Source organism: Mixophyes fleayi, chromosome 7 (assembly GCF_038048845.1).
Source record: "Mixophyes fleayi isolate aMixFle1 chromosome 7, aMixFle1.hap1, whole genome shotgun sequence".
NCBI lineage: Eukaryota > Metazoa > Chordata > Amphibia > Anura > Limnodynastidae > Mixophyes > Mixophyes fleayi.
The window spans coordinates 24,352,333-24,373,849 of NC_134408.1; the positions used below are offsets into that span (position 1 = coordinate 24,352,333).

Here is a 21,517-nt window from a genome sequence, read left to right on the forward strand (position 1 = left end):
TAGGCTGCATTCTCAATGATGTAATTGGTTCCTAGTGAATGGACAGGCTACATTGTCAGTGGTGTCATTGATTCCTAGTGAATGAGTAGGCTGCAAATAACCCCAGACCAACCAGAGCTGCCTTCCACATGAGACCAGGGAGAGGACCAAGTAACAGTTTTCCCTCTCTCTCAGTCTCCATCCTAATAGGAACTCTGCCAACATGAATAAAAAGGAGGAGAGCCATCCAGGGTGCTTGAGAAATAGAGAGGGTTATAAACAGTCTCGGCACAGAGAAGAAGAGCGTTGAGATGAAGTTCCACTTTCGACACGTCTGGGCTGGGAGTTGCTATTATTATTATTATTATTATTATTATTATTATTATTGTTATTCTTTATTTATATGGCGCCACAAGGTGTCCACAGCGCTGTACAAAATACAAAAATACAGTACAGACAGTATACAAGGGTACGACGGTACAGAGTAAAACGAGTATAGCCAAGACTTCAATATCTCCAAGCATAGCAAGTACAGTGACGAAGGAGTAGAAGAAATGGTAGTGAGACAGAAGGGAAGAGGGCCCTGGTCATACGAGCTTACATACTAAGGGGAGGGGAAACAGACAGCGGGCAGAAGGGGAGTCAGCAGAAGGGTTCAAGTACAAGAGGAGACAGAAAAGTGGTTGGTGATAAGGTTATGTGGATGGTTGGTAGGCCATAAGGAACAGATGGGTTTTGAGAGCCCGTTTGAAGGAGCCAAGATTAGGGGACAGGCGGATGGAGGGAGGGAGGTTGTTCCAGTGAAGGGGGGCAGCACAGGAAAAGTTTTTAATTCTGGCATGGGATGAGGTGATCAGTGCAGAGGAAAGGCGACGGTCATTGCCCGAATGCAGGGAACGGGCGGGAGTGTGGATGGTTAGATATATAAGGGGCAGTGGAATGGGAGAGGGCCTTGTAGGTCACAGTGAGGAGTTTAAAGAGGATTCTGAAGGGGAAAGGGAGCCAGTGAAGGGCGAGGCAGAGGAAGAGCAGCGTGAGAGAAAGATAAGTCTCGCAACCGCGTTAAGAACAGAGCGATGAGGGGCGAGATGGGAGTGGGGGAGGCCGGTGAGGAGAAGGTTGCAGTAATCGAGACGGGAAATAATGAGAGCATGGATGATGGTTTTAGCAGCCTCCTGAGAGAAGAAGGGCAATATTCCGTAGTTGGAAGCAACAGGATTGGGCGAGAGATTGAATGTGGGGGGAAAAAGAGAGGGAGGAGTCAAAGGTGACATCCAGGCAGCGGAGTTTGGGAACAGCAGAGATGGTAGTGTTATTAACGGTGATTTAAAGATCACGGTGGGTAGAAGATTTAGAAGGAGGGAAAACAATGAGTTCAGTTTTCGGATAGCAGAGGGACAGTCAGAAACAGGAGAGAGGAGGGGGGGGTGTAAGGTCAGGAGAGGAGATGTAGAGTTGAAAGTCATCAGCATAGAGATGATACTGGAGACCAAAGGAAGAGATGAGATCACCCAGGGAGGTAGTGTACAGTGAGAACAGAAGAGGGCCGGGATCAGAACACTGCGGGACCCCAACGAGGAGGGTGGAAGGGGCTGACCATGAGTCAGGAGTGGAAACAGAGAAATAGCGGTTGGCAAGGTAAAAGGTGGACCAAGTGAGGACAGTGCCAGAGAGGTCAAGAGAGAGAAGGGTCTGCAGAAGGAGGGGGTGGTCCACGGTGTCAAAGGTCGCAGAGAGTTCCAAGAGAATGAGCAGGGAGAAGTCACCCCTGGCTTTGTCCGAGAGAAGGTCATTAGTAACTTTGGCCAGGGCGGTTTCAGTTGAGTGGAGGGGAGGTGCAAGTATAGGTGAATGGATAGCTTGCCCTCCAGGTACTGTTGCTGGTTCCTAGACTGTCATCACTTGTTTAAGTGACAGGTACACTTTAATTATGTGATAGGAAAAAATCTAGTTCAGCTTGTAACATAGCAAATATTCTCTCTGATTGTGTTTAGCTCGTTCACTGATCACTAATCCTTTTCCTCCAGGAAAAGACATGAGATCAGTGGGGTGGATGGAGAAGTGTCACACACAACTATTGCCTCATTATGAGCTGTCTCTGGTGCTAGCAGAGACTGCAGCGTAACCTGCAGACAGTATTGATCATTTTGTGACTCCTCAGTCCTTCAAGCCCTATATATAGCAGTATGTATCCTTGTGCTTAGAGGACGGGAGGGGTTCTGACCTCTAACTCTCCCATCATCCTCCCACCGGCTTCCTGCTAATGGATTGGATTGCACTTTATTACATTAATGTGTACCACATCCATAAACCTCTAGAACTAGTAAACTATCCATATTATCCCTGTGATGATGGCAGTCATCCGTATGAATGATCTCATATCCATATGTGTAACATATTATCAAAATGGATGTTAGAGCAACACATGATGCTTTCACTATACAGATCATCTTACATTATTCAAAATATAACAAATAAAAATATATCGCAGTCAATTGTGAGGCATATGGTTGCCTATTGTATTATGATCATGTCCAGTGGTCAGGTCATGTTGGAGGTGTAGTGTCCTATGTCTGTATACAGTGTAATAGAATTGTATTATGATCATGTCCAGTGGTCAGGTCATGTTAAAGGTGTAGTGTCCTATGTCTGTATAGAGTGTAATAGAATTGTATTATGATCATGTCCAGTGGTCAGGTCATGTTAAAGGTGTAGTGTCCTATGTCTGTATAGAGTGTAATAGAATTGTATTATGATCATGTCCAGTGGTCAGGTCATGTTAGGGGTGTAGTGTCCAATGTCTTTATAGAGTGTAATAGAATTGTATTATGATCATGTCCAGTGGTCAGGTCATGTTGGGGGTGTAGTGTCCAATGTCTGTATAGAGAGTAATAGAATTGTATTATGACTATGTTTAGTGTGAGTTAGTATATAGTTGTACCTGCCTGGTATCTAATGCTGGCAACTAGTAACATTGCTTCGAAAATGCTCAGAATTTAACTTTTTTTTTATGTCATCCGACTGTGCTTGGAAGCTACTGAAATTATCTGGACATCAACATTATCCAATTCTTGGCCCTGTGCATTGTCCATATCTTATGGTGAATACCAACATTACCTGTATTTCACTGGCTTAATGCCCCAGAGTGCACTTCCATAGGAGGTGCCAGGAAGACCTTCTTCTCCTGTGTGGTTCTAGGACTGAGGGTTCTATATTCACAACACTTAATATCAGCTGTTATTACCAGTATTCCTATAAAACTGTGCATATATGTGAATATATCCATGATAATCATTATGGCTGCTATGATCTTAAGGCGGGTTTGTAAAGATTTTATTCGGTCCACATTATGGGAATAAACAGTAAATAAATACTAATTGATGTTTCCATGATATAAATAAAAACACAAATGAAAACTCATTAATAATTGATATTGTCAGTGGAACAAGTATCATCCCATTAACCCCTCCAGCACCCGCAGAGCATATGTACATTAACCCATCACATGCAGAATAGTCTGACAATATCTTTTACTGACTGAGAACTGCAGAACAACTCTTCCGTTGCAGACAATAACCAAATATAATCTTGCATTGTTAAAAACAAACGGCAGATTATATTATTCTGGTTAACTCATCACTTGTCGGAGAACTGTTGATCATAGATTGTGTCTCCACCTTCCAGAAGACGGCAGATATGCAGAGTAACTCTTCCAATGCTAGAAAACGGCTCTTGATATACTGATTAACCCTTACCTTGAGAGAACCGAGATACTATTGGTTATTCCTCCTACCACAGATCTCGGTGCTGTTCACGGTTCCTTGGCCACTGACCTACAGAACCATCTGTTCCCAAAATGCAGAACATTGCTCCTTTTCCACCTGACCTGCCCAAAAAATCTAGTTTGTTATTATGGGATCTTGCGGGAGACTCTGCTTTTAACACCTCCAATAATCTGCTAGCACCAGAGAATGTAATACCTGGCTTAACTAATCCTATCTTTGGCCGTGAATTCATCAGCACCATGCTTGGTGTTGCAATAAAACTGAATATGTATTTTCAATCCCCTCAAAATACCACAGTCAGCTTTATGATAATCAATACGGTGTAATAATGTGTCCCCATATACACTAATCATGCTTCCCTGCGTAGAAGCATCTCTATAAAGTAACTCTTCTGTGACAGCAACCATGCTTTGTGTGTTGACTAGTGGCGCCAAAAGAGGCAAATAGGAACGGAGGACTTATTTGCTGGAACAGAGCTCTAAAAGATAACAAAAATCCATATCCATTTTGTTGTATGTATGGTTGTGTGTGTGTGTGTGTGTATGTATATATATATATATATATATATATATATATATATATATATATATATATATATATATATATATATATATATATAATAAACACACACACACACACACACACACACACACACACACACTGTTCTGTCTTGGAAAAGGTTCCAAGGAGGAGGGAAATGTTGATGTTACAGTAAACCATTCTTTTGAGTGCCAGTGTCTGGCGCTCTGATACAGCTTTGTTTCTCTGGGTACAATTAGATGTATCTGTGCAGTCTCCTCGGTGATGGATGGTGAAGGGTTACCCTGGCAGAATTGGTAGCAGGAGCTATTTATACCAGGCTGTGTCTGCTACAGCCGGCAGGCTGCTCGCACACCCCTCTGTATGTGTGTGTGTGTGTGTACACAAGTGTGTGCGAGGAAGGGTGAAGGCAGTTCTCTCAGCAGCTTGACACATGGAGCCCGAGTCCTGTGGGAGCGAGACGCTGAATATGCGGGATGAAGTCCCCCTAAGATGTCCACCCAGGAATTCTCCATACTCAGGATAGAGACCTGACTAGAACTATCTCTGACAACTGCTGGCTAATACCTGCAGAACATCAAACCCTCTGCTCCTGCAGATCATCACTCCATCAAACAATCCTTGCCAATATTTGTTGCACCATATCCCTTGCTGTCCTGCAGAACATTATCCTCTACTGACAAGATGTATCACAAGAGCTCTGTCTCTTTAACGCCTGCAGAGCATTGCTCTGCAAACTCCTTTTAAGAGACTCGCAGGCACTTCTGTCATCATATCAGTGTTTCCAAGGCCAACGGTCAAAGAAGAAGATAATTGATTGTATCTTTCAAACCATGTTATTTTGAAGGCTGCACTGTTAAGATGTCTACAGGGAATCTCTTACTACTTCAAGACTCCCTTTGTGCTTCTTGTACTATTATCTTGCAGACTTTATGCCTTTCACATTGATAAAGTACAAGACTCAAAGCAGGTGTGACAAGCAGCCCAGGTATCCTTCATGCCAGCCCACTCTGCTGACACATGGAGTCTTTCTGCTTCATCTGCTTCCATCGGAAGGCTCTGCAGCAGCTACCAAGCACAAGGTGAGAGTGGGTACAGTGGGCATTAGTACATAGGTATATATATTCAGGATCCAGAAAATCCTGTAACTACCCAATGGCTACACGGTATCTTGGCAAGCGTTTTGCGCCAATTCAATTCAATCGTGCAAATGTTTGCTGGTTTTTTAGTGCACAATGAGTTATTAGTATCGTTTATTTGTATTGTTTGGCCATTGCCAACCTCTTACTTGCTTGTTTTAGTAACTTACAGACTTAACCTACCACTCCCCCACATGCTGCTTCATTGCTTATACATATTACACCAGGTAGGTCACACCAACTAATACACTTTCATTACATTTCAGCTTTGCACAGACTGGATATAGTCCCAACCTCAATAACTTACTGTTTATACACAGGATGAAAGAGAATTAGAGCTACAGCTTTCATAATACCCTGTCTTTATATTATGCACAAGGCATTCGGCAGTGACAAGCTGCAGTTCACCAGCCAAGTACTTGGCTCTGAGTAAGGTTATGAACACACTGGTTATAATGTCAGCCTCATTAATCTGGCGTTTATACACAGAATAAGTGAGAAGAGAGTTTGAGCAGCAACAACCTTTACAAAACACGGCTTCGCTGCCTGATCAGTGTTGCTTTGGCTGGGTGAACTTCCACATTTCACAATGCTGTGAAAATAAACTGCCTTTTGCATAGGATAGGTGCAGTCTTGGATGTCCCAGTGTCTGCCTCAATAAAAACCGTTTTGGGTGCAGGATAGACTATGCCTGTCTCGCTATACAAAACACTATTCACAGAACTTTAAATTGTATAAATAATATATATGGTCTGCGTTGTGCCAACCTTCACCTTTGACCTTTAGTTCATTAGGCACGATATTGTGTACCAGATAGAGTCTGGATTGTTCCAACATTCACTTGTCTAACCTTCAGTTTATGCTTCATGTAGGTACCACTTGGGTACAGCTAATCCCTGTGTTAGTAACTTTCTAGTACTGATAGATGCCTTTTAGCTGTGGCTGATTGATATACTCTTTGCTTTAAAGTTAGTCTCGCCTTTTTACTGAACTTTCTGTGTTACTAAGGCACAAGCCACCCCCAAATATACTGCCTGTCTCTAAATGTCAGCACACCAGCTAGTAGGTTAATTGGCTGCTATTAAATGGACCCTAGGCTCTCCCGGTCTGTGTGTGTGTGTTAGGGAATTTAGACTGTAAGCTCCAATGGGTCAAGGACTGATGTGAGTGAGTTCTCTGTACAGCGCTGCAGAATTAGTGGCGCTATATAAATAGCTGATGATGACCAGTGTCCCCTTCTGTATCCTTGTCATTTACACTCTGTTAAGTTCCGCCTCTCATCTTCCATGTTTAAAGGCTCCCTCTCTTTCTCTCACATCACACACTCTTCCCATCAGTTGTCTTCACGTACACTCTATCACACCGACAACACTGCCCGACATACATCCAGATTTCCCCTGTCCTTCCACACAGTGCTCTTCTGTTATCCAACAATGAATAAATGCACCTTCCATTAGTAACTGTGCACACTGCATCCTTAAGTCCAGGGGCGAGTCATGCCGCCCTGCTGCCAAATGAAAGGGCTCCTTTATCATCCTTTACACAACTTGTATTAGTGTAGAGCAAAACATATTTCAGGAAATATATTCACTTTAATGATAAATAGATCAACCAGAGGTAAAAATATGGTAAGATGAACTTATATATTTTATATATTGACATATACCAGTTAGCATAGAAAATCAGTAAGGAAAATGTACGTCCAGCTATATTTCTGCTGCCCCGTAAGCTGTGCTGAGTGAGGCATGTACCTCATTGCGTGTATTGGGTGCCCTGTATATTTCTTCATCTCACATCTGAACTTATTTCGTAACCAAGTATGTGGTAACCCTTAGCAACCACGGTGATGTTATTTAAAAAAAAAAAACCTGTTTGAAAATTGCTAGGTAGAATGTGGCTGGTTGCTATGGGTTACAACACAGCGTCATTCATACTGTCTCTGTTTCTCATGTAAATACTCTGTCATCCTCTCTCTTTGAAGCATGGACCCTTAGGGCCTGGGCACAGGAGCGTTTTGTCTTTGCCTTGTTTTCTTCGATTATTTTCTGCTTTGTTCCTTTTTTATCATGCTTTTTCTGCTTGGTGTTCTCTCCTCACATCCAGATTAACAGGAACAGTAAAGATGAAACAAAAATAGCACAGGCTGCTACTGAATAAATGCAAAGTTAAAAGAAAAATGCAAAAATGTCAAATGCATCCTAGACGAACATAAGAAACTGACACATTTCTGGTGATAAAAGAGTGTTCAGGCCCATAGACACATTACTGTGCTTCTAACACATATAATTTACTAATCTCAGTGTACGTCTCCATCCATTTCTACTGCTGTCTCATATCCACCCCGTCCTCTGTCTAACGTGCATGGCTTTTCTTCTGTTTATCGTCTCTCCTGCAGTAATTACACTTCTGAGAATGTCTGTGGCTGGTGTTCTTACCTTACTGATGGATTTGTGTGGTTAGAGAGAGTCAGCCTGGCCTGCCAAGGAGTACCACTAATTCTAAAACAAAAGTCAAGATCATTGGTCCCAGATCTGTGAGATTTCATCTACCAAACATTAATTACATCTGGGGTCAACAGAGCATTTTAGACCGGGTTGTCCATCTTCATAATAAAGGCAATCTTTATAGCAATGCAATCAAAGTTGCGATGCTGTACTTAGTCAGTTTTTGTATTAACCGGTGTTTGTCAGATTCTTAGGAAGGTTTAGAGACTTATTCCACTTTCTCTGGAGATGAGGCTGATTTTTGTAATAAAACATCCCTTACCATCACAATTTACTGGCCCAGAGAGATATGGGTTAACCTCCCGCTTTGCACGGCCATGCTCTGCAGACATACGGCTCGCGTGTACGTTTTTAAACACCTTAGCATTAAAAAATGCTTTGTTCAAAGAATAAAGCATAAAGCATTGTTTTATAGATTTCCATCTGTTGTCTACCTCCCAAAATGGCGATAACAGAATAAATATTGCTGTGGTACATGCGCCTTTTCTGTATTAGGCGTCCCCACACAAAGGCATGGGGAAAGCCATAATCAAAGAAATCTGTTGAATCTTACCGCTGGTGATAGCAGTGTCGTATAGGATGAAGCGTGAAAAAAACATATTGCCAGATAAAACACCCATTTTCGATAGCTTTTTGCCATTTGATAAATCAGACCATTTGTCTCAGATAGCTAGTTTGTCGGATGCTGCCCCCTTTTGATCCTCTATGATTGACAGTCCCAACTCTGTAAATGCTAGTACTAGTCTATTGCATGGGTGGAGTGAATAATTACATGAGTGTCATTTTAGCCTGTGCATGCTTCCGACGGTGCCTCCTCACTCCTTAGGATGAAGATGATAAAAACAAGTGAGAGGCTGTCGCTGGCCACAATGTTGACAATATTAAATACATTAAAAAATAAACCACAAAGAAACATTAAAATGGATTTGTTTGTTTTTTCCCGAACATGCTTTTCCCCTTGAGATTTATGGTAAAGCTTTCTGACCCTCTTTAAAAGTAAAAGTGTTAGCCCACCTGTCAATCTGTATTCTTCCATCCTGTAGTTAGATACATGAGGTAGGAATTGACCTTTCACCCCCTACACACAATGTAGGCAGCCATTTTGTGGGATGAACCAATATTTAGAGTGTCAACTTTCTAGGAGGTAGAGACATTGTTGAGGCAAGAGGCACAATGTGCCTCACTGATGTCACCAGCTCTAAATGCTAGTACTTTTCCAGCTATAAAGTTTTATAATTCATAGCGCTCAGTCACTCCCCCGCTGACAGGTGGAAGTGAATGAAGGGCGATTGCAATCTCTCATGTCACACTGTAGCAATAAGCTATAAAGATGCTGCATGCAATATTTTCTGACACCACCCATACAGGGAAAAGTGTGTCAGGAACTGTGGAGCAGTAAGATTTATCTCTAAAACAAATGAATGTTTGTTGTTGTACAGACCATATCTGAACACTAGAGGGTGCTGTGACATCAAGGGAAGCCAATGACATAATGAGATGACCTTCAATTCTATTCTAGGTTGTGTTGCTGACATTGGTTTGCATGTATGACTTTGGAGATGATGGAGATCACTGTGTTTTATACACTGGAGATGCTCTGAAACTGTCCTGATAATATTCAGGAGGCCAAGCTACACAAGACAGAAGCCTAGTTTGCTGCAATAATGATCAGGAAATCACTGTACACTAATATAGATACAGAATCCACAACACTTTATGAGATCTATGTATCTATAATGTTCTAGAGTCCACAGTGATATATGACTGTCTAAATTTTGGCTGATAGCCTTGTATGTAGAGAAGCCATATGATGATGATGCCATCATATTATATTCAGAATTGCCTAAAACATGTTGCACCCATGTTTTGGAGATATTCCTACCTAAGCTGCCGGCCACTGGTTTGATCCAAACCACTTATGCAAAAAAATAAAGAGATTAAAAATCTCTCCTCTGTACAACCTTCCATACTTGTAGGGCACCTGACACCATCTATAACTGCAGGACTGCCTAAACCTGTATTCTCTCATGTAGCCCTGGAAAGTCACACGGCTAAGCATCCCTGTCTAAGTGGAGCTGGTCAATTAAATTGACCATACCACTGATTGAACAGTCTGTAAACTGTGGGCTAATTGTGACACACTATAAGAGGCTTTCATTCATGCTGCAGTGTTTAATCAATATGCATAGATGTAATAAAATCCAGAGGGTGAAAATGTGATCATTTGCCTTTCTTCGTCCACAATTTGTTAGTGCAGGTGTTAAATCCTACAGTCTCTTGCTCTTTGCTGAAATATTGGCTCTCGTTCTGGTTGATGTCAATTTCTTTTTGGCTCTGAGTGGAATCTGTGCTGTAGTAAACAGTGACTCTTATATACAGGAGGTGACGGGAGCTGTCCGCAGTGCTGAACCCAAGACTGTACTTAGTACAACTTTACAATTGGGTCCTGCAATGTGTGTGATGATAAATCAGAATAAATTATAGATGCTTTGATGGAACTATCCACATGAAAGAGCCTAAAACCTGTACTCTAATTTGAATGGACATTACATACATACCGGTATATAAAAATAGAGTGTTGAAATTAATTACTGATATCCTGTCCTGTATTTGTCCACTTTACACCTGTACAGATTTCAGAATGAGATAACTTTACCTACCATCCAATCATCTTTTTGGACCCTTCTTGCTGACCTCTAATTGGTTAATCTTACTAATGGATTTTTATTATCTACCATTAATCCACACACTTAAATTGTAATTTTTCCTTAACTATCTAATAAGTAAATAGTAATGACCTAATGATTGGTCACAGTGCCACATAGCGTATGATGTCATTTTATTGCCACACAACTGTGTGTTATCCGTGGTTCGACTGACTAAACTAATTACGAATCATGTAATTATCATCATCTTTATTTGTATTACTGAGACTAGGATAATTGCCTGATAATTGTGAAATCGGAGAAGACTTTGAAGAGAGGAAACATTTAGTCTGGGTACTGGGAAAAAAAAGGCTATAGTTATAGTGAAGTGCCCCCTCCACCATCTCCCTCTCCAGAATAATGTGTTCCCGGAAGAAGCCTCATCTTGTTATTGGGAGAAATCAATTAATTCCATTCCAAACCTTTTAGCGCTTCCCATTATCAGTGACCCTCCTCTGCATCAGCATGGAAACTGCGGGGTTAATGGCTCCTTAGGGGGGGATACCAGACTGTCTTTCCACCATAGTCCCAGACAGAGTCTGCTGTACTCCCAAGTAGCTGATTAACCTCTGCATAGCACAGTATACTCTGCAAGTCAGTGTTCTCTGTACATTGACCTTGTGAGCTCACTGAGGGGGGGAAGGTGAGCAGATAAAAGGCTTTTTAATGTCTATATTATTATTATTATTATTACAAATCTCGGTGCTTAGCAGTCACTTTTATGCATTAAAATATGTCAATGTCATTATATCAAAGCTGACTAACCTGCAGGAGATTTACTAAATGTCATCATCCTTTTAATAAGAGGCATACCTTGAAATGGAAATCTTGGACAATACAGGCACACAAATAGATAATCAGTTCATTATACATGTACTTATAAATGTTTCACTCAAAATCCATAAATAACGAGTCTTGTGACGACTACAAATTTAAACATCCAGCTGATTTATTGAAATGAAAAAATCTGGGTGTGGCTTAATGATTATCAAATAGTGGGGGGGGGGTTGTTTTTTGTTTTTTTTTATAGTGAATCACTTTTAAAATCTGATTTTAAAATAAGAACATTATTTTTAATATTGTTAATGGAGGTTTTAAAAACAGAAGTTCATGTAAATAATTTCACTCAAAAAAAGTCATGGCATACAAAAATAAACAAACAATTTGAGTGGCTTTCATTTTTTTAGATTTTTAATTATTTTTAAGACTTGGTATTTGGCAATACAAACTCCATTTTTGGGAATTCAGGACAATATATCTTTAGAATACCAAAATCAAATTATTTTAGACTGATTGGCAGCTTCATCATCATCATCATTCTTTTTACAGCGTCACTAATTCCGCAGCGCTGTACAGCGAACTCACTCACATTAGTTCCTGCCCCATTGGAGCTTACAGTGTAAATTCCCTAACACACACACACACAGACCCAAGAGACACTAAGTTAAATTTAATAGCAGCCAATTAACCTGCTAGTATGTTTTGTAGAGTTTGGGAGGAAACCCACGCAAACACGGGGAGAACATACAAACTCTACACATATAAGGCCGAGAAACTAACTCACGACCCCAGAGCTGTGAAGCAGAAGTGTTAACCACTAAGCTACTAAGTTCAAAGTACATCATATTCATTCACTTGGAACCAGTAGAATCACTGTGAATGCACACACAGACTAGGGTCAGTTTTGTTATCAGCCACTTAACCTACTAGTATGTTTTTGGAGTGTGAGAGGAAACCGGAGCACCCGGAGGAAACCCACGCAAACACGAGGAGAACATACAGACTCCTCACAGATAAGGCCATGATTGGGAATTGAACTCATGACCCCAGTGCTGTAAGGCAGAAGTGCTAACCACTTAGCCACCGTGCTGTCCGGACTGACTGGCAGCTTCATCATGAATATAATGTATGGATCAGTGATGTGCAAATAGGAAATACAAATGTTACACGCCCCACCTGTCACAAAGGGTCCAGAAATGTCCTTCTCCCTCATACCTTCTACCACAATCAAATTTATTACACTGAGCTGTTGATCCAATAGAGGAAAGGAGCCAATGGTAAAGCATTAACCCTCTATTTAAAAGCAATGAATATATGAACAGCTTTAACATTACCACTAACAATGGAATTTCAGTGTTGGCTTTGTGCTCTGGGAATATCAGCACATGTTTTGCAGCAGTCATATAGTGTTGCCCTCTTTTTTAGTTTTGTTTAATGATTGTGGATGCATAGTCCTTGTTCTCAGTTGAATTGAATTGGGTATATTTACTAAACCACAGGTTTGAAAAAGTGTAGATGTTGGCTATAGCAACCAATCAGATTCTAGTTATCGTTTATTCAGTGCATTCTACAAAATGACAGCTAGAATCCAGTTGGTTGCTATAGACAACATCTCCACTTTTTCAAACAGTTTAGTAAATATACTCCCAAATATGCAAAAACACGATTACAAAGAGGTACCAGTAGCCAGTGGCAGAAAATATCAAAATCTGGCAAGAAAACCCTAATCTAAAAAAAGAAATGAAATAGAAGTGGCACATCCCATGTTAATACTGCATTTTTTTCTGCATTTTTGCATCCTCGGTGTAAGTTTTTCCCCCACACACGTCATTGGCTCGTGACCAACTTCCCCGATAAAGAGGCAGCTTGAGCAGTGTCGGACTGGGACATGAAGGGCCCACCGGGGGAAATGCAGCGGTAGGGGCCCACTACAATGGGGTGTGGCCAACTGTAAGAGGGGTTGTGGTCAGTCATTAAAGGGGATGGGGTCAGGCCATGGAGGACAACGTATAGCACCTTAGTATGGTCCATAAAGAAAAAGAGGACATTTGCAGTGAGGAGCCGCGAAGGAAAAGACAGAAGAGAAGAAAGAAGTCAATAGGAAAGTAAGTGAAGGGGAGCAAATGCAGCATGGAGGGCACTGTGTGAAACAGGGGAGACAGGGAAAGGGGAGGGATGAATTGAATACAATCAATCATCATCAGCTATTTGTGTGCTGTCCATTCTTTGTGGTTAGTGTTCTCTCCCCTCATAGTGTACACAGAAAACAAATGCTATACTACAGTACTAGAGATCAACCGTTCATCATATGAAAACCACAATATAAGGGTATAGACTAAAAATTAATATATCCATGAAGCACTATGGAGACCACAAAATTATTAGCATAAAAATATATGCACATTTAAAATATTACATAAATCTAATTACACTCTAGACACTGGCAAATAAAAACAGGACTCTAAAAAATGATCTACCCACAAAATGTACACTCAATAATAATCCAATGCCACTACAAAGGACAAAAGCAAAACATTAATATTAAAGCATATAGCAGATGCAATCCTATAAGGACCTAACTGTCTGAATGTGTTTTATTCTGATTAAGATATGCTTCTATAGGGAATAGAGTCCCACAATTGATTGAAAACAAATAAACATGGAACATGATATAAACAGTGAATTTGGTTACTAGTTTATTAGGAATCCATTCATTGGTCAGCTGCAATAGGATCCTTTTATAGAGGCACTGAAGACGTATATTGCAATGAAGCCATTCTAATTTATCTCCCTCCCTCCGAGGTCACACAGTGGAGAGCTCTAGAGAAGTTTGCACGATTTATTACTTACTGATTACACGGACTCACACTGCAGTTAGGATGGCAACTTTATGACTACAGGACGCCTGCAACTACAGCAGAAGGAGTAATCTGAGATCTGTGTCACTGTGAAGCATTTCTGCCTCTCTCTGTCTCAGGAGCAGGAAGTGTTCTCACGTGCTGGCTGTAGGCAGGGATTAGTTTGACAGTCTCCGTTTCATATGTAGACTGACCGCAACTCGGTAATTCTCTGCTCTGCCTCACCAACAAAGAGGGCGGGGTTATCAGGCAACAGGGCCTCCCGGGGGATACCCCGGCTCCCCGGCAGGCCAGTCCGACACTGAGCTTGAGCACCAGCACACCGCCATTTTATTGAACCAGCTTGTGTAAACCAGCACTCCAGATTTTGCTATCTTCTGGCTGTCTTACTGTACTTGACTCCTGGCTTCAGGCTACTACCTCTCTGGCACTTGACCCCTGGGTTCGGATGACTACCTCTATGGCTCTTAAGTCCTGGCTTTGGACTATGACCTCCCTGGCTCCTATTACCTGAGTCCTCAGACTCACTTTCCGTACTAAAGAGGTTTAGTGCCTTCTTTTCTGAAATTCTGTTCCTATCCACTCCTGCCATTGGAATCTACTGATTTCGTAGTAATCTCACGGACATGTTCTAGGTATTAATCTTTGCTCACACCACCTAGCGGTGGAAAAATATGCAATGTATTAATTGCCATAATTGCAGTATTTGTGCACAGAAATAGAGCCAGGAGGTTACTTCAGAACCTTGTAGCTAATTGAATCGGCCTCAAAGTGTGTATCCGGAAACCAGAAATTATTGCCATCTAGTTTCCTTTACCTGCTTTCATGAGCAGCCTGGAAGTAATGCACGTTGGCAAAGAACATCTAGGTAGGATATACGAGAGAGAAGTATTTTCGGTTGTTCAGCTCTCATATCGACTCCTGGGAAATAATTATGGATTACTAAGCCGTTCATGACTTCCAAACCTCTAGAAGCCTTGGGCTACCAAAGGGCACTCAAGCCTGTTAAAAAAAATATTACATAATCAAAGTCAAGTACTGCTGGGATTTCCTCTCCAATATATCTACGATCTCTAGACATTTATTGTGAACTCGGATAAATAAAAAGGAGTTATAACTTTAAAGGACCACAGGTCTTCACCAATTGAACCTTTCAGCCATTATCACATCACTTCATCCAAACAACAGATGATTTACCTTTATCAACTCAAATGCATTGTGTTCTGCTGCGTACCCAACAGTATTCAAGATATTTACTAGCTTATGTTATTGTGCATTTGTCATTTTTGAACCCCAGGCATATGACACAAGGACCCACACTCTTGAACCAATGCAAATCAAACTCATCCTATTTATTTGGACTCTGATCCTGTCGTTTAACTGGTGGGTATGTTGCTGGCAAAACCCATAGCAACCAATCAGATGTGTGCTTTGGTTTTCTAAACTGCACTCAAAATCTAACAGAATCTAATTGGTTACCCTGAGTTCCGGCACCCTTTGTTGCACCCCAGTCTCTGACAGTCTAAAAATACTTACCTGGACATCTGCAGAGAAAGGAGGAAGAGAATATACTGAACTTGATCCATCTCCAGTGATTGTATGAGCACCTTGACCTCCTTCCGTGTGCAGAGAGGTGAAGTGACGCGGATCCGGCTTCTCCCATTCAAATTTTATTCCCTGCTTTATAACAGGTAACCATGAGATTTATGCAAAACAAAACTTGACCTGGGTCTTGAGCCCAAAAAGTGCTCACTGGGAGTTAACTTTCCATTGATCTACAGGTTGAGAATCCATGGCATAGCTAATAGTTTTTATTTTTTTGGGTATGCAATTGACCTTCTCCCCTTTCGGAAAAAAAAGTACAATGTTATCACGATGTACTCTGCACTCATTTGCCTAAATAATTGAGTGCAACAAATTATCCAGTTTTCAAAATCAATTCAATATCCTCTGATAGATCAAAATATAAATAAAGAAGTGGCTATAAATCAATGGAATAGTAATTAATTTAGTCCAATCATCTCCTTTTGCTGCTTCAGATAGGAAAAAAAATGTTAAAACAACAAAAGATGAAAATAGGGCAGCAGGATTACAAATTTGCCTTACACTAAAATACTCATATTCTATATATACACCGATCAGCCACAGCATTAAAACCACCTGCCTAATATTGTGTAGGTCCCCCTCATGCCGCCAAAACAGCTCTGACCCGTTGAGGCCTGGACTCTGAAGGTGTCCTGTGGTATCTGGCACCAAGACGTTAACAGCAGATCCTTTAAGTCCTGTAAGTAGCGAGGTGAAGCTTCCATGGCTCCGGCTTGTTTTTCCAACACAGATGCTCGATTGGATTGAGATCTGGGGAATTTGGAGGCCAAGTTAACACCTTGATCTCTTTATCATGCTCCTCAAACCATTCCTGAACAATTTTTGCAGTGTGGTTGGGCGCATAATCCTTCTGAAAGAGGCCACTGCCATGAGGGAATACCGTTACCATGAAGGGGTGTACTTGGTCTGCATCAATATTTAGGTAGGCGGTACGTGTCAAAGTTACATCCACATGAATGCTAAAACCCCAGGTTTCCCAGCAGAACATTGCCCAGAGTAACACACTGCCTCCACCGGCTTCCCTCCTACCCATAATGCATTCTTGTGCCATTTCTTCACCCGGTAAAAAACGTACACGCACTTGGTCATCCACATGATGTAAAACAAAACGTTATTCGTCAGACCAGACCACCTTCTTCCATTACTTAATGGTCCAGTTCTGGCACTTATGTGACCATTGTAGGTGCTTTCGGTGGTGGACAAGGTTCAGCATGGGCACTCTGACCATTCTGCGGCTACATAGCCTTATAAGAAGGCAAGCTGCGATGCACTGTGTGTTCTGGCACCTTTCTATCATAGTTGGCATAACTTGTTCAGCAATTTGTGCTACAGTAGCTCTTCTGTGCGATTGAACCAGGCGGGTTTGCCTTCGCTCCCCATGCGCATCAATGATCCTTGGGTGCTCATGTCCCTGTTCACTGGTTGTCCTTCCTTGGACCACTTTTAGTAGGTATTAACCACTGCACACTGAAAACACTCCACAAGACCTGCCGTTTTGGAGGTACTCTGACCCAGTCATCTAGCCATCACAATTTGGCCCTTGTTAAAGTCGCTCAGATCCTTACCCTTGCCCATTTTTCCTGCTTCCAACACATCAAATTCGAGAACTGACTCTTCACTTGCTGCCTAATATATCCCACCCCTTGACAGGTGCAAATTGTACCGAGATAATGAATGTTAGTCACTTCATTTGTCAGTGGTTTTAATATTGTGGCTGATCGGTGTATACGTCCTACTCTGGAGAAGCCTACAAATTACACAGCACTGCAGATAGGAGACGGTGGAAGTGCTTGTGCAGTGATAGGGATGGCAATGAAGCCATTTTTAGTGATATTTTACTTAATAACTGTAATCTCGAAGGGGCTTCAGCCCCCTGCACTTGCCTGTGAATAGAACCTTAGATTAGATAGTAGTTAGGGATATTTATAACAACTGACTTATGGAGAACCTAGACTTTACTCTGTCACATTCACTCATTGATCGCGCAGATAATAGAGCATTTAAAGAAAGTGACAAAGAGTTCATAGGTCCCTATTAAGAATGTACAATCTATATACACTAGTATTGTTTGATACAACTAAACAGATGGAGGTCCATGAACACAGTCTGCGATCATTTCCAGCAGCCATGCTTCCATTAAGTAAGAAAGAATAGTGTGCATAGCCTGTATGTTCTCCATAGGGCACTATGATGTCTGTGACATTCACTATAAATCTCATGGACGTTCCACTGACAGAGTGCGATGGTAGGAATAAGGGTTATGGCATTTGTACAGATAGTACAGCGCGATTTTCTTCTGTCCAGTGCAATCAATGAAACTATTGTATTGTGCTACAAAAATGTTGCATCACTTTTATAAATTTGCTTCAGTCACATCTAAAAATACCCTTGTGACAGGATGGACCGCCTATGCCACCCTGTCTGTTGTTGCTGGGAACCGGCTGGGCTTACTTTGCTACCGTTCCCTTTCATTATCCCAAAAGCGCCCTCTTGCCGCAGTAGGAGGGGCTTATAATACTGCCACCACTGAACTCCTTTATGGCGCTCAGAACCACGTTCCTTCTGGTTAACTGTCACTACTAGTGTACTCCTGTGCTGGTACACTTGGGCTGGTAACTCCGGATCTCTTACTATGGATCCAGGTTGCTGTGGATGGATCCTCCCTGGCCTATCACACTGACCAGAGCTGCAGGTAGCAGGCAGAGCGGTGGTACTGGAAAAGCTTGGGTCCAAATCTCAGAATTAGCCGGAGAACAGATTAGATTTAGGGTCTAATCGGCAGGTCACAGGATTACGGCAATATTGAAGAAGTTGTCAAGCAGGTCTTTGAAGCAGAGGGATGTTTATTGCTCAAGTGTCCTGACAAGGACAGTCCCACTGATTTAAGGTATCAGTGGTCAGGTCAGATGGAACATCAGAATGATACATTTCAGTGTACAAGTCAGTGCATTTATACCTTTCAGACACATGCTATTTTTAGCATCAGGATCTACTCTATTTACACAAACATAGATTGACATGCATTGCAAAGACACTAATATTTATACTTAGCTATGAAATTCTTAAAAACCTTGCTGTGATTTCCTGGATCTTTTGTCAGAGGCAGGAGACCCACTAGCAAGTCAAAAGGTCTGACTGGCATGAATACTTCAGACAGTTGCCGAATACCCATTCCCACAGAACAAAAACAAACAAACAAACCCAAAACAAGCTACTTCCCCACATCACAATACACCAAAGGCTTGGTAAACACAGGCTCATTGTATCAGATATATACATCAGAAATAGGCATATCCTATAGCAAGGTTAAGCAAGAGACGAATTTCTTCCTCTGGTCTCAGAAATAACGATTTCCTATATCACAGTGTACACAATATCAAAAATATGTGCACTGCAATTACATAAATAAGTGCCCTGCGCTATTTGTTTTAAATACATTTTTACCAAAAGTTATTTAATAGTGATCAAGTCACAACCCTCCTGATTGGTTAAGACATTTTGTTGTTTGTGCACTTGTTTTGTGCCATAAAAAGTCTCCAATCCACAACTCTTTCTTTTAAATGTGTATATAATATTTTTTACAATAAATAAAAAGCAGTGCAGTAATATAAACAGCTACTAGATGATGTTATTGTGGCTAATTCAGTGGTTTTATGAAAACAGTAAACAACCTTTTTAAGGATACATAGAAAGCCACTGGTATTTTATGCTGATTATTTTATATCATTAAAAATAATTGAAAAGTTCACCCGGATGGATATGGGTTTTTTTCAACCTCATTGACGACGTAACTGTAAATTAATGGATAGATCCACTGTTTGCGTGTTTAACTAATGTAGTCATAAATCATATTTTCTTTAACGGAACGCCCTGACAGTTTCAGTAGTGAGTTACCTAGTAGAGTGTACCCAGCTCTACTGCCATAGAAGTTCTACGTGTGGTCAGTCTCCTCTAGTGAGTCATCTGTCCAAAGTCACAGCCTCTGTAATGAGGATTTGAAAGCCCCTGACATCAGTACATGATTATTAACTAGCTGTCAGCCCATTGGACAGGAAGCATATTTATCAGTCTCCATTGTTAAAATAAATATCATATATAGGCTTTAGGCTGTGAATACCATACCGATTTGAAATATGTATATTACCTAAAATCACATACATTAAATGACATTTATAAAGGTCAAGGTTAACAAGAATCTGTCAAGGAGAAATGAGAAATACTATTTCTGGTTATATACTTACATAGGTACTTGTAATATGATGCCCTTAAGGTTGGAAGCTGGTAGATACCTCACCTCTGTCTGTAATTACTTTTCTAAATATAATTCTGTCACTGACTGTCTGACTGTTATCACTTGATTGCTGTTTGCAGTTGTTAAATCCGCATCACACAAAGATAATTTTGGAAACAGATGTGATCCAAACTTAACACGCTTTGAAAAATAAATGTTTAAGAAAGTGTTCAGTTCAGCTATCAGGCAGTACTAATTGTAACCCTGAGACAAAGGTAACACAACATTCTGATCAATTTATATTACACAGTACAGGCTGTCAGAATCAGTGGCTACTTTATAAAGTTGCGTGCACCAAATCTAATATTATACTGTATGTGTTCATCTCTTGTAGATTCACAACATTTTTAGCAAGATTGAAATCCCAATTTTGCTGTAACTAAATGCCATTTATAATTCAATGACTCTCCATTTGTAATTTACAATTGTAAATATATTCAATATTTAATCATTTTACATCCTTGTTTTCTCCCGGGGGGTAGTCACATTTGCGAAGACGATAATGCCGACAGCGGTTACAGCGACTGTAACATTCCGATTGCTGTAATTCCGAGATACTGTCACTTCCGACTGGATGAAAAACTGACTGTGAAGATTTCCGCCATTACAACATTACGTCACTGACATTAACGTCATTTTAAATCGCGACTCTTAGGGGCACATTTATCATTTATCGTTGAAATAGAGAAATGGTTATCAATCCTTATCGGACGGATAAGTATTGATTCATTTCTCAAATTTATCAAAACCGGAGTACAGAAACAGCAGTCCCGATAATCTGCTGTTTCTGTGAAAAAAAAAAATCATACTTACCTGCCTCTTCGGAAGCGCTGTCTTCGGGTCTTCTCCTTACTCTTCAATTGCGCATGTCCAGTTCCAAGAACTGGACATGCGCACACAGATCCCCTCTCTGTCTCTGCAACGATAGTTGCAGAGAGAGAGCTGTGAGTGACAGGGAGGGATCATGTGATCCCTCCACACATGCGCTGTCCAGCTCTGCTCCCTGGAGCAGAGCTGACAGCATTAGATTTCCTCATGTACGCCAGCTTCATGACAAGTTCCCGAAAAAAATGTTTTTTCGGGACTTGTTAGATTGCGGCCAGGAGCAGTCACTATTCTGTTGAATGGTGACTGCTCCCAAAAACGAAGAGGAGTGCAAAGCAGCAGATATCCATGATATCTGCTGCGATGCCCCCTTAATAAATTTGCGGAGGACACTGTGGGACCTTAATTATCCGTTAAAAGCACTATCGTGCTTTATTAAATATGCCCCTTACATTTATGCTATTAAAGGGGCAATGCGAGGATCCGGCCGGTGTCTACTGTCCAGG

At 41.1% G+C, this 21,517-nt stretch overlaps 1 protein-coding gene across 2 annotated transcripts in view; it reads left to right on the forward strand.

Annotated features, from left to right (window-relative positions):
• The window catches only part of SBK1 (SH3 domain binding kinase 1), a 69,972-nt gene that overhangs the window by 18,487 nt on the left and 29,968 nt on the right, over positions 1-21,517 (forward strand). The window contains exon 1 of one of the 2 annotated variants that reach the window (XM_075179396.1): positions 4,650-5,386. The exons of the other annotated variant lie outside the window; for it this stretch is intronic. Coding sequence (XP_075035497.1) covers positions 5,325-5,386 — 62 coding nt within the window. The 5' untranslated portion in view covers positions 4,650-5,324. Of the gene's footprint in view, positions 1-4,649; positions 5,387-21,517 lie in introns of those variants that run through there. 2 annotated transcript variants of the gene reach the window in all.